The sequence below is a fragment of the Carica papaya genome, chromosome 1 (assembly GCF_054855325.1).
Source record: "Carica papaya isolate Zhongbai chromosome 1, ASM5485532v1, whole genome shotgun sequence".
Taxonomy (NCBI): Eukaryota; Viridiplantae; Streptophyta; class Magnoliopsida; order Brassicales; family Caricaceae; genus Carica; species Carica papaya.
Window position 1 is genome coordinate 28,609,428 of NC_142309.1, and position 14,166 is coordinate 28,623,593.

The 14,166-nt window shown below is 32.3% G+C and overlaps 1 protein-coding gene across 4 annotated transcripts; it reads right to left on the reverse strand.

The window, feature by feature from the left end:
- Window positions 1–2,301: 2,301 nt before the first annotated feature.
- On the reverse strand, window positions 2,302–13,821 carry LOC110818221 (ATP binding microtubule motor family protein). Of its 4 annotated transcripts, none has more exons than XM_088208593.1 (21): window positions 13,261–13,821; window positions 12,963–13,165; window positions 12,601–12,724; window positions 12,176–12,270; window positions 11,928–12,063; window positions 11,297–11,362; window positions 11,097–11,159; window positions 10,834–10,884; window positions 10,649–10,731; window positions 10,467–10,569; window positions 10,100–10,145; window positions 9,855–10,009; window positions 9,518–9,721; window positions 9,282–9,377; window positions 6,406–6,480; window positions 6,213–6,312; window positions 4,936–5,052; window positions 4,652–4,743; window positions 3,778–3,902; window positions 3,536–3,614; window positions 2,302–2,616 (listed from the first exon to the last, which is right to left on the reverse strand). In XM_088208593.1, exons 1-21 carry the CDS (start codon window positions 13,762–13,764, stop codon window positions 2,518–2,520), a joined length of 2,616 nt encoding a protein of 871 aa, XP_088064719.1. In that variant the 5' UTR covers window positions 13,765–13,821; the 3' UTR covers window positions 2,302–2,517. The 4 variants fall into 4 exon arrangements, with proteins under 4 accessions (XP_088064719.1, XP_088064716.1, XP_021902692.1 ...); XM_088208590.1 differs by having other exon boundaries at window positions 10,100–10,157; XM_022047000.2 differs by lacking the exon at window positions 4,936–5,052 and having other exon boundaries at window positions 10,100–10,157.
- Between the last annotated feature and the right edge of the window lie 345 nt (window positions 13,822–14,166).

The following is a 14,166-nucleotide window of genomic DNA, read 5'->3' on the forward strand; positions in this document are numbered from 1 at the left end:
ATTAAGAAATATAACATTGATCGTTACAAATTAAATTCTTTAAAAAATATTTATAATATTATTAATTAATACGCTAACGTTTTTACTGATAATAACGAATAATAATAATTAAAACGAAATAATAAATTCAATAAAAAAACTAAATAATATAAATATATAATTAAAGAAAGTAATTATTTTCTTCACATAAATATATGATTTACAAGACTTGTACCTCAATTTTCTTAAACTTTAAGGAGACATGATCTCAAATTTTGTAGATAAGTTTGACGTTCGCTAAGAACATAAATACATGATTTCTCCTCTATTACTTTTATTGACATTTAAAAGTAATTAATATTTTAATTTATTATTTACTATTATTATGATATATTTATATTATAATTTTATTATTTTGTTTATTAATTAAGAACTGTAATGATTTATTAATAAAGTATTAGTTTAAGATATTTGTTAACTAACTATTGCTCGCTGCCTGTTCATATTTTAAGTTTATTTCAAGTGTGACATCTGTTGATGCAAAATTAAAATTTTATATTGCATATATATAACTAATTTTGATTACTTAATTCATTATTAATTTACCAAGTTTACAAGATGTAATACACTTAATTTATTACAAAAAATTAATTTCTATAGGTGGTTTAGATCAAAAAGATGTTTTTTTATTTTTCTTTCTAATATTTATGGATGTGATATTAATTTTATATACAAATACTGTAATTGTGTTTTAAATATAGATATTTCATATTTACTTAAATCTCATACTACAAATTGTGTTTTAAATAAAGTTTGGTTTAAATCAGTAATTAAGACTTCACATAATTTTTTGGAAAAAAGAAAAATTGCTTATTTTAAATGTTTAGAATTTGGAAAATTAGGAGTTAAATTAGACATTATATCTCTCAAGTGAACTAGAGAGGATACCATTTCTATTATGTTGAGGAATGAAATATATTTTTTTGTCAAATATATTTATTTTTTTATAATATGTAAGATAAGAAATACTCAAATAAAAATACATATAACATACATATATATATATATATATATTTCAGACCTCAAAATGAGCAACAAAATCAAAACACATATAGATTATGATTGTTCTCAAAATACTTTTAATACTCTACATATCCCATGATTAGAACCAGAAAAAAGCATCTCAAAACAAGGCACGCTTATTTCTGATATTTCAAAATTCTGGGAGCTTGGGAAAAACAAAATCCTTTTGAAAAGGTAGAAAGGATGAGTAACAATGATGACAAAAGATGTGTAAAGTGTAAAGCAGGTGTGACAAAAGGAAAAAAAGGATAAGAAGTAAAAGTCGGTGGTAATCAGATGGGATATGGATATGGACATGGTTTGTGCCATTCGTTATCTCAGAACAGTAGCCATTATGGGATTGCTTAGAATCTATAAGAAACCCTTGTAACCAAAAGTTGTCTCAAAGAGAAAACAGCTTGATAGCAACTTGACCAAACACAAAAAGGAAAAAAAAAAAAAGAAAAAAATATCAAGTGCCCACTGGACCACCCAGGTTCACCATCAACCCAGCAGACAAGACATTATTTTCATTCAAGTATGGAGGACATATTGTATTTAGCAACAATTGAATACAAAAACGACGTACCTTCACATCACCATAAATGTGTCATTTGAAAATTTGTGTACCCTTTAGCTCTTGGTTTGCAGTTGGCGCTGCTATCACCGTAGTTGATCAGCTTGGCTGACACCATCCGCAGCAAGCCTATCTCAACCGCTTGGGGGATTACACTGCACCAACCTGCTACCCACCGCCCGGTGGGTCCTCTGGAGCCTGTTGTTTTGACTGTGTCGCATTGAGACACTAGTGTTCCATATTACCAACTTTGTAGTATTTAGGTTTTATATGAGATAATAAGAACCGGTACCAAAATAATATACAGTAATCGGCATTTCAATTTCAATATCATCAGCATTTTCTTTCGTTTAGAGAAGAAGAGTGTAGACTTGGAAGAAAACTGTGTGGTTCCAACTAATGAAAGTCTCAGCTAGTTTTGAGTCTTAACTACTTCTGAACTAGAGGCTAAGTAGCATCTATGGCTAACATCAATGAACGTTCCTTAGTAGGCACCCTCCAGCGACAACTCTACGGAAATTTGGTAGAATATAGAAAATGATATACGAAGAAGAACAAATCCAATGAAAAGGCAGAATAAATTGGGTTACTCGCCTCTTCGAGGACAAAAAGATATAGTTACATAGAGGAGAAAAGAAAGAGATTGAGAGATAGAGAGAGAGAGAGAGAGAGATCAGAAAGAGTAAGAGAGCACGGAGAAATTTCATTCATTCGACATGCTTTTTACAGTGAGTATTCGTGTACCTTCTATATCAAGTGGTTTGCAACTAACCAACTACCTCATCTACATCATTCTCACGCATAGATCACCTCTGAAGCCAAAGATGTCCCAAAAAATAAAATAGCTAAGCTATTTAAAAGAGCAAAAGACTAGAGTATGATTGTCAGTATTTACTCTCCTAGAGGTGAAGATTGCTCTTGAGTAAACGCACAAGCGCAATACTTCCCTGAGTTCTCTGCCTATCTTCTGCAACAAATTTCTTACCAGCTCTGTTCCCCTGCAAAGGTAGTTGACGAGAATCAAATTTTACATCTAACATATATCAATCTCAATTCTCAAGTACCCTTTTTCTTCTATCCTCCTAATTCAGCAGGTCAAATGCCAGCCTAGACTACATTAATTTAAACCAGTTTGAAATGGGCTTCAATCCGTAATTTTGAAAAAAACTATTGATACTTCTCTATTCTAGACATACTCTCTGGCTTCCAAAATTCCAACTTAAGGCCTACTTTATGCTGTGAATTATTATAAGTACTGTCAAAATAGTTTCCAGATAATAAAAATATAGTAAAAATATTACGTGGGATTAATCATAATAAAGAATTTGTAAAAATGGTAAAATAGTAGAAGGCTGCATAATAATAAAAATTACTATTACAAACAATTTTTATAATATTATAAACTATTTCATAAAATTTTTTTACAGCAATTTAATCTTTTTAAAATATTTATTTTATTTTAATTATTAAAATAATTTCTCAATATAAATATTTTGCAATATCATTATTTAATTTTTTTTAAAAAACTACTTAAATAAATAAACATTAAATTATTAATAACAAATTACAATTTTATTTTATTTTAAAAATAATAAATTGATAAAATTAAAGATTAAAAATAATTTCATCTACTATAAGTCATATCTCAGCAATTTCTTTTTTGAATTCTTTTATTTCACTTTTATTTAGAATCAAAACAATTTTTGTTTTTAACTAAAAGTGAGCCCATTTTAAACATTTAATCGAAGCTTCTTTTTATAATAGGAATTGAAGGCAGGCAGGCAAATCACTTAAACTTCACACTCAGCTAATCACATTTAAAGAAAAATCATACCTCTCTAAAAGCTGGATATCCATTCTGAAAATGTACCACGTATGGACAACTGTAACTAAGCAGAAGGGAGAAAGAAAACGTACCTTTGGTTTCTCAATGTCTCCTTCAACATCCAGAGCAGTAACATTGCTCACTAAGATGGATGAAGCAGGCAAAAGTTTCCTGATTTGTTGGGACACAACAGAGAACAATTTAGAGATAACACAAACGGATAGGTCCACTCTTGTTAGAAAGCCATACGAGAGAAATTTCAACTGCCTAAACTAGTTAAGAAATAAATTAACCAAACACGTCAGACATTGAATATCCTGATGTCCTAACTGACCTTTTTGGTTTCTCCAAATTCAGTGTCTTGTCGGAAGTATCATGCTTTGGTTGAAGCTCGGGCACGTCAAAATTACATCCCCGGCCTACAACTTCCGCATGTGACAGCTGGAGGTCCGGTGTTTCCTATAATGGAAATGAAAAGTTAAATTCTCCAAAGAGTTGATATGGGTTAACAGACAAGAGGAGATGCACTAATCAAGAAACAAAAGACATACAAAAAATTGTGTCCGCTAAGAGCATAACATAGACCAGAATATTACCTAAATTCACCAACTCTTCCTAAATAATATTGAAATCTAGCACACTGTAAACTAGTTGAGAATACATAATATCCAGAAACTGATCCAATACCTAGTAACTTATATTGAGCTTAATCTAGTTGAAACTAGTGATTTCAGTAATAATATATGCTTAAATTGTGAGATACTATTGACCAAAGAAATTTATTACAGGATTGGAAAACAATAAATAAGAAATCCAAAAAATGACGCTAATTAACAAAAATGCAAGGCATCATTTTCAATTTACACCCATTATTCACAGATGAGATGACCATTCCTTTGCCAAGCATCGGCTCATAAACAGCCTAAAAGTGAAAAAACCAATTCATATTTCACTACTTTGTAAATATAATTTAAGTAACTATATTAACAGGTTTGTAACTTTAATAAAATCATAAATCATAACTATTATGCTTTAGATGCAATAGCTGGATTCTCACAGTTCAATAATTTATTTAGGTTGATATAAACAAACATTTTGGATGTTACATAGTGCATAGTTAGATATCAAATGTCGCGAACCAAAAGGATGCAGTAGAAACATCAAACTCCTGTATGATAACTGAAGAAGTAAATGGGAGAGAATTTAACCTCATTCTCACTGGGCTGTTGAGTCAACTCCACCATTGAGAAGCACCCGTTACCAACCATATCACATGATCGAGAAGAGTTTATCTCAGACTCTGAAAGTCTTAAAAATGTTATTTGACACACAGAAGACATGGTGAAACAGGAGGAATATATTACATTATTCCAAATCATATTGGTTGAGACTAGATCTTTGCGCAGGCTAGACCAACCAGCAATCATCAACTAGAGGAAGTATATCAAATAAAAAATTCATCCAAAATGGACTAAAATGGTCGATTATATACCTACAATAAGGTGTCTGGCAATCCAGATGCCATTGCTGTCTGGCAATCCAAATGCCATAAAGTGATAGGATATATGATCTGTTTGTTTTTTTTCTGTACTTATCCTCGAACTGAGTCCTATGTTAAATGGACTTTTACATGTAAGTATAATGATGTATTCTTCAATGAATCAAATCACCCAGTGTAAAGTTATCCCAAAATTTAACATGATATCAAAGTGAAAGTCTACTGTTGAAATCATAACTGTTACTTTGTTTTTGTTAATTAGTTTCAAAACAAAATTGGTTGACTATATATTTTATATACACTCGCCTAATAAACTTACGCTTAAGGAAATGCGTTAATCTATAGATAATAGATTGACATTTTTTATCAGCATAAGCATAAGAAACTATAACAGAAAATTTATCCTATCGTAAGATTGCGTTTCATAAATTTTCATTTAATTCCTATTAATTCTTTTCATACTAATCTTACCATAAACAATTAGTACGTATCTAGTTTACCATCATCCCATAACTGTTACTTTGTTTCTGTTAATTAGTTTCAAAACAAAACTGGTTGACTATATATTTTATAAACACTTGCCTAATAAACTTACGCTAAAGGAAATGTGTTAATCTATAGATAATAGATTGACATTTCTTATCGGCATAAGTATAAAAAACTATAACAAAAAATTTATCCTATCGTAAGATTGCGTTTCATAAATTTTCATTTAATTCCTATTAATTCTTTTCATACTAATCTTACTATAGACAATTACTACGTATCTAGTTTACCACCATCCCATCTTAAATTCCTTAATGGTGGAAAATCAATTCCTACCTTACAAACTAGAGGTTGAATTCCCAATATCAAAGAATTCACGATGGAAATGGTGATAATTCAAATACAATAAATTATGTTTTAATTATATCTATTAAGGCTAATATGAGCATTAAAGTTTCAAATTAATAATTGAATAAAACTGAACCAAACTCAAAGTGAAGGCTATTTAGTTGAAGAAAATAAATTATATTACCTAAAAAACATGGAAAAGTGTTCTGTTAAAAAAAGGATAAAAAAGTGAAAATTTATTTATTTTTTAAACAAACAAGTGTTTCTACTAGATACTTTCCTTTCAATTAATATCAACAGAAGGTTTGTTCTTTAATCTCCTAGAGATAGAAAATTAAAGACAAATTTTTAAACTGAACTTCCTCTAAAAATTTCCAAAATATAAATTAAGTGATTCTTATGGTATAAACTTCAAAAATAGATTTACAGCGTCAAACCTGCAGCATCTGAATTAGGATGGTGATCCTTGATTCCCACACAATTTAATTCATTTGAATCCTCATTGCTCATTCCATTCCCATATAAGCTTTTAGATATCTGAGTTCCACATTGCATGATAGTTATTTTAATTTAAAGCTATTCTTGAAAAACGCTCTAACTCACAAACCTAGAGAAACTAATAAAAAGTACCTGATAATTCTGCTGGACTGATCTCTGAACATTAAAGCAAGTAGCACTGACTATACCATCATCTGGACATCTCAACTAATAATGTGGAGAAGAAAAATCACATCAATTGCAAGGCACCAAAAGAAAAGCAAAAGATAATAAATATGGTGTGGCTTTTTTGCTCATAGTAGTCATAGATCAATGATTACCATCAGCAGAGCTGAACCCTGAGACTGAAAAGAGTATTCAGCTTTTATCTTGACAAACAATCCAAATGTTGTTACGTGGATTAAAGCAAAAATATATATATATATATATATATATATATGGCTATAAAAATTCCTACTGTCTGTAGTTAGGAGAGTTGATAAATCAATTATTGTAATTATGCACCTTCATTCCAACATTTAAAAGGCTTTCTCTACTTGGTGCTTCCGGTATATAAAACATATGTTTTAAATGAAAATAGAACTAAGGTTATACAAGCTTGAGAAAGGTAGAAAGTTAAACAAGCCTCAAAATATTATCCCTTCATAATATAGTTATGAACATACCTTTTGAGATCATTAACATTATATAAGAGTAAAATAAAAGGTTTATTTATCATTATACCTAGAAGTTTTGAGAATGCTACACATTCAGATTCTTTATTATTGGGTGAGTGAATGATGCAAAACAAGAAAATAAAATATAATATTGTAGTATCAGAAAATACTTTTATAATAATTATTAACTTGTTATTTTTATGTGTTCTTGTGTTATGTACATAATTTAGCAAATATAAGTTGGATCTAGGAATTTCTGAATTTGATTCCTTATAATTTAGATATATCATTATCATTAGCGCTATGCTAACCTAGAGAATGGGAAGCCTAGATGACTTTGAGAATTTCTTAATTAAAGATATTTTTTCTTCAGTTGTTTTCACCATCTTGTTCTAGTTATCCCTTCATCTTTTGTTCTCCACTTGCCTCTCCTTTCCCCGTCATTTCTTCACCTATCTCCATTTTCTCTCTATGCCCTCTCCCTCTCCCCTTGTTTTTTCTCTAGCATGCCTCACATCAGTTGGTACTGGAGTCAGCTTGTTCTACATCCTTGACATTTAAGGTTGTAACATAATAACTGTGTCATTATTATTATTTTCCCGAGAAAACAACTATGCTGGTAGTCTGAGAGCATAATGCAAGTGGTTTTTTCTGAACAAACTTTGATGCTAAGAAAAGAATTAATAGAGACGTATAGTAAAGAGATGTAGAGATATAACAAAAGAGAGAGAGTATTACATTCATTCAACAAACACACAATGGTTTACAATATAGGTTTGTTCCCCTTTAATACCTACCAGTTACCCCCTACACTCTGAAAACGTTGCTTTCTCTTCTACTGAATTCTTACATGTACTAAACCCCCTTCTTAAAATTTGTATGCTCAAGGGAAAGAATTTACAAAAATAGAGCATGATTGAATGTCCAGAACCCAATGTATCTTTCATTAGTATCTTTATCCAGTACTTCACAAGACCCATGATATGATAAAAAAAAAAAAAAAAGAAAACTAGTTACCAAAAGTAGAAGATTAATGAGGAAGTTATTGATCTACTCTTATTGGACTGCTACTTTTTAACTCTATTCAACCAAAATTTGAGCAGTTGTGATATTGTTGTATGATCTTGGAGCTGGATTCTTCTGCACTTGATTCCAGCCTTATTAATATCCACCATTAGTTCCCTTCTTGATATACTTTCTCCAATCCTTCAACTAGGAGACTAACAATTTATTCCATCTTGGCCCCAAAGAAGTCGTCAGTTAGGGTAGCTAAACCAGATTTTGGAGAGTCCTAAAAAAATTTGCTAATACCAAAACATCTATAGAAAGAGAACAACTAATTCTTTAAGATACCTAAATTGTTTCACAGGGTGCTTTTTTCCAATTGAATGAATTTTCTCAGTCAAAACAGTTCTGAATTCCAAGATAACCAAAGAACTTATTGCAAAGTTACGAATGGGAGCAACAAGCTTTGGCTTGATCATGTGTACTTTCTGCATAGAAGCCAGTGGTTCCTCCTGTTAAGATATATTTTTCATTTTGTATTTTACTTGCTATGTTTATCCATGCAAAGAGTCCCACAAAATATGGACTGCTCTTTGTGTATGGATACTGTCACTAAACAAAATGCAAAACATGGTAAGTCCCTCCAAACCTTAACCTCCAAGGGGTCACTTGATTCTTTAGAGTTACTTGTAAATCTTCATTCTTAGGACAATCAACCATGATAAATAAGGTTCTCCTGAAGTTTTTTATTATTCTCATTCACCATCATCAAGCAATTAACAAAACATGGCAAGATTCAGTCCACAAGTTTGTTCCAGTGGCTGCTCACATTATTTTGCAGTTTCCTTCAGCCATGCTTCATAAAGTTGTTTAGGGTTCAACTCACGATTAGCAAAGGCAAAAAAAAAGTTATGGGGATTCAAGTGAAAATGAAATGAGATAAGAAACAGGGATTGAGTTGAAGTATTTGATGATGCTTGACTGGATAGGGTTTTTAATTAAAGAAGAAGATGCTTGACAAGACTGGGGTATCTCCAGCTTTATTACCAATTAGTATAAACTGATATTAAAAAGGAATTAACAAATACTAGAGATACAGAGAGAAGACACTGAGAGACGGAGAGACAACAAAGAGAGTATTCCATTTTCATTCAGCTAACAGCACAATGCTTTATAAAGTAGGTTTAATATACTTCCCTTTTTATCTATTAACTAACCTCCTGCATCCTAAAAACACCATGTTCTCTCCTACTGCAATCTTATGCATATCAAGATGACTTGGTTCCAAGAGACAAGGAGTAATAAAACAGTTGTTCTATGACACATGAAAGCAACCGAAAAAGGTACCTGAACTTGATCATGTCCTGTAGTGGAGTCGAATCCATCAGCTGTGCTACTACATTCTGATCCTTTCATGTTAGGAGACTGGGTATCCGCATTTGCCTGAACATTAAAGAAAAACTAGAAGCTTCAGATGTTCTTTGTAACAAGGAGAACTGGATGTATGTAAATCAACTGCTCAACCATGAACATACATAAACAAATTAGGACCTTTTTGATCTACATGGGTCCACTATTAATACCTCATCAACATGATATATGGATCTCTCTAGTTGCTTTCCAGCCTCAAAATTTTTATCTACCATAGATAAGGCCACATCCACCAAATTTTGGTTAGAACAAGTGCAATGAGACTTTAAATCATTCAGCTCCTTTTCCAACTTAAGAAATCTGGTCCTCTCATTGTTATGACTTTCTCTGAGCCTCTGAATTTCACTTTCTGCTACCTGATGACAAGTGTTTGTGAGTAGATAAAACTAGTTTTATTAAAATCTATATCAAGGCATCAGCAATAGCTTTGTCCAAACTTCATGTAACGACAATTAAAACCATTTATTTAGCATATAATAAGGATTTTACCTTCAGTTTTTCTTTATACTGCTTCAGGACACTCCATATGGCTTTAGAAAAACCAGTCATTATCCTATAGCTTCTCTCACTGTGATTCTTGCCAACAGAACTCAATTTTGCTAAGACACCATCACCAGTGTCCACAGTGTAGATCTGAGAGGCCTCTATCAAAAAAAGTACAGAAAAGTCGAGAAAAAAGACAAAGAATCTAAGAAATTTTTTTAAGAAGACACTACTGCAATTATTTAGACTACCTTCCCTTGAAAGTTGGGGTTCATGCACTGCATCTGCTCCTTCAATCTGGAAAAAATACTGACATATATTACAATGAGCAATTAAATACAAGCTTCACCTAAACAAATTCTTAACAACATGATCTGCGAGGCACTTAAACTAAATCAAGCATACCATATAATCGGGTATGAAAAGGAAATACTATGTTAATCTACTACAGTTGACATCAAGATATTGATCAAAGAAGCTTCTTTCACTTTGTTCAAATAATAAGAGCAATTATAATGAAATAATATGGCAAGAAAATTATTGGAGCTGTTGCAGTTGTATAGAGAAAATATAAATAGGCACAGTAAGAAAAGAAGGCTTAAGTGAAATGAAAAATACCACAGGATCATTATTGTAACAAAACTTCATTCTCTTTGATGGCTCAACACTTGGAAATGCCGAAAACTGCCTCTTATTACAAATTTCCTCAACATTATCGAACCTAAATAAATTTGTAAAGCAGATATTAGTAAGAAGATTGGATCTGAATAATATGGGGGGAGAAAGATAAAGAAGTTTACTTGATTGTCATCAACGGTGAAGCTTGTTTCAAAAGGTATGATGTATCGTGATAGTCTTCCTCCCAAGGCCTCACAGTTAAAATCTTCAAAAGGAAAAAAACAGAAAGTTGGGACAAAATTGAAAGTTGTAAATCCAATAAAAGATAATCTTATATGAAAGACGGTTGTAAAGTCTCCGATCATACCAAAGCCATCATTTTCTTGCCTTCTAAATAATCTCGCAGGTATCTCGTCAACTATTTAGGGATAAATTACATTAGTAGATGAATAATTTTAAAGTAATTAAAAGTGTGGAAGGTCAGGAATAGCTAACTATAGCAACCATGTCATGCTGAAAACGAACCAATCATGTAAACTATTGAAGAGAACAAGGTCAAAGGAAAAAAATTAAGACACTAAGAACTAGTAACCAAAAATTTACAAAATGAAGCCTATAGGGATACCTTACCAAAGAATTCTGGAAATGCTTTTGCAATGCCTTCTTTGGATTCTTTTGATGCTCCAACAGTGACTGGAAGTCATGAAAAGAACAACTCCAATTATACAAGTAAAGGAAGGTTATTGGAGAGAGTTATTAAGTTGCTAGTAAAAACCAAGAAGACCTTGAAGCTGATTAGAAGGTCCAGCAAATCAAGTTTAAGCATATACCCGGAGGCAAAGGCCAAAAACCATTGATGTGTTGTTGATAAAATTACTTTCAAGTAATCTTGCCCCCTGAGAAATAGTACAATAAATCTGAGATGAATAATATTTACTCCATAAGCAGCAATTAGCAACAAATAATGCATGTCTTATGAACATGCAACATTCTGACTATTTGACTCTTGAACCAAAATACAAGAACTTTCTATAATCATAATATTTAAAACATAAACTTCAATGACACAGAATTTTGAGTGTATCCTAGCTGTTTGATTGCAAAGAAAAAAAAAAGTACATTGTTGGTCACATTACGAGAGTTCCAACAATTATTGTTGTTCAAATCGCGCCAAAGTATTCAAGATCCATTTCCAAGCATAGTTAAATTATATCCTCTACTTTCAAGTACTATTCATTTAAAATGCTGATGAACATTTGGCCACTGCTGGTAACAAATTTCTTTAGATATTTTCTTCAAGAAAATGCTAAAAAGTTCAGAGATAGCATTACTTTATTTCTTGAGTAATCACATAACTCATTATTTATCCATGAGCTAACATCTTTAGGGTGCATTAATATCAAAACTTTCAACACAATGATCGTATAGGAGCAATAATTTATGATAAAAACAGAATATAACCTGGTTTCCAGTTCTTTTTCCTCTTTCTGCTCCAGCTAAATCAACAATTGTTAGCACAGCATTACTTGACTGAGCATAATTTTCTTGTCCAGAAGAGATAGCAACAGTTCGGATGTTAATGATGCACTGTGAACGGCTGGAAGCATGGAAACAAATGAACCAAAATAAGACAGGATGTAAATGTAACTGCCCAGGCTACATGTTAGCACAACAGGACAATTCAATTTAAAATATTCATGCCCATGAACCTGGATTGACTATTTGCATTTGTCATAGCCGTGGCACGTTTCAGTATTGCTCGAGCAATTAATGATTCTGCTTGTGCAACGTCATTGATGGGAACCTGTTTATATAATTTGGATTTGGAAAAGAAGTTGTTACTGTTACTCATGAATATGCAGTGGGTGTTTGAGAACAAATAATGTATTGGCTCTATTTCCATTATGTAAAGTCTTTAATCACTAACGATAAATTACTTCACAAGGTAAATTAACACAAGGCATGGTGGATCTAGACCCACATGTTCACCTTTAAAGGATTTTCACGTGTCAAAATAACGTATCGAACCATTTAATTGACAGCTTGACCTTTCGAAATAGCTGGCTACACAATTAGTTTTTTCAGATTGGGGAAGCAAAAACTAAAATATTAAACATAAAGTATTCATGTTAACCTCCTGCAGGCCTTTAATTGTTGACTGAAGCATGCACAAGTCAGTACCATCCAGGGTTAAATCAGATATCCTCTCTCCTTTCCCTCGTTCAGAATATATTTCAAAAATTGAAATGTAAAATGACCTGTAGAAAAATAACCAAAAACAAAAAATGAAGCCAACGTATTCAAAATATGAACTCTGAAATAAAGAACATTTGGCTTGGTTTTCGTATCATAAGCCTACAGCGTGTTGGTCTGCTTCAATACATAATCCGGTTTAATTAACTAGACAACCCCACAAGACATACAGAACATTAAAACGTGAGTCGTAAGAAAATTAAGAGTACGGATGAATGGAAAACATGCCAGAAAGAAAGGTACCTAGAAGCGGATCCGGATAAGTGATCCTCACTCCGGTTGAAAATTCGTTTAAGAGCAAGGGGAACCATCCCAGGGTCCTTTGGACTCCCGAAAACAGTGTAGGTTTTGCCGGAGCCGCTGGGCCCCAATGCGGCAAGCATTCTGCTTTTGCCTTTAAGAAACTCCTCTACTATTGGATTAACCATTTTTTCATATACCTCAGCCTGCCCGGAACGCTCAGATAAACTCATCAACACTTTAAGTAAATTGCTAAGAATAAGAATTGATAAGAGAAAAAAATGGAAGAAAGGAGTTAAACCTGAGATGAATCAGGAGGGAAAACATAAGAAAACCCTTCATAAACTTCAGATTTATTACGCTTCAGCTCCTGTAAAGCCGACGGTGGGGACAGTGTCACAGAGTGAGTATCATTGACAGTCAAGCATACCTCGTTACTTTTCCTCTTAATATTCTTCTCTTTCGTGTTATTCTTCTTAGCGGCGTTCTGAGGCCATGCATTTTTAGGCCTGACCCTGGAATTCTGATCGCCAAAAGCACTGGTGACCCCATTTCTGGAACTCCTGAGGGGTCTGATTCTGAGAAAGACCCTGAGATTCTCAGATATTGGTGATTTTGGTTCAGGAGTTTGTATTCGAATTAAATCTTCCATTTGGAAAGAAGGAATGTCGGTCAACTCTGAAGATAAAGGGATAGGGTTTCGCCTAGTGTCCGTGGAAGGAGTGGCTCTGGCCTTCCGGTGAGGGTTTCTCCGTACTGTCACTGTGTTGGAGCAAGGTGGTGTGGCTTGACTCTTCGGCTCCATTTCGCTCTTCCTGAGTTCTCTCTCTCCGATCAAAAATGGCGGAAAATCTTTTTATTTTCAAATTCAAGGCGATTGTTATATTCCGCCGTTCGGGTCTCTCTTCGAATTGGGCTGGGCCCAGTCTCGGCCCACAACTTTCAATGAGTTTAAAAAAGTGGTGGTAACCCACTGAAATATTCATAAATATATATTACATATTTACTAATTTATAAATTTAATAAATTTAAAATAATAATATAATAAAAGTTTCTTATTAAATTTTTATATTCATCATAAATTATTTAAATAATTTTAATTTTTAAGAATAAGTAATTGTGATTTAAAATCAATAACTATATTGAATAAAATAGATCAAATAATTAAATTAAATTAAATTATTATTTAAAATAATAGGAAAATTTT

Bases quoted from the DNA above. Each gene is read 5' to 3' on its own strand.
- LOC110818221 (XM_088208590.1), bottom strand. From the start codon at position 13,764: ATGGAGCCGAAGAGTCAAGCCACACCACCTTGCTCCAACACAGTGACA. The intron at 11,363-11,927 runs GTTATATTCTGT...ACTATTTCTCAG, and splicing joins GAAAAAGAACTGGAAACCAG to GGGGCAAGATTACTTGAAAG. The intron at 10,570-10,648 runs GTAAACTTCTTT...AAATTTATTTAG, and splicing joins TCACCGTTGATGACAATCAA to GTTCGATAATGTTGAGGAAA.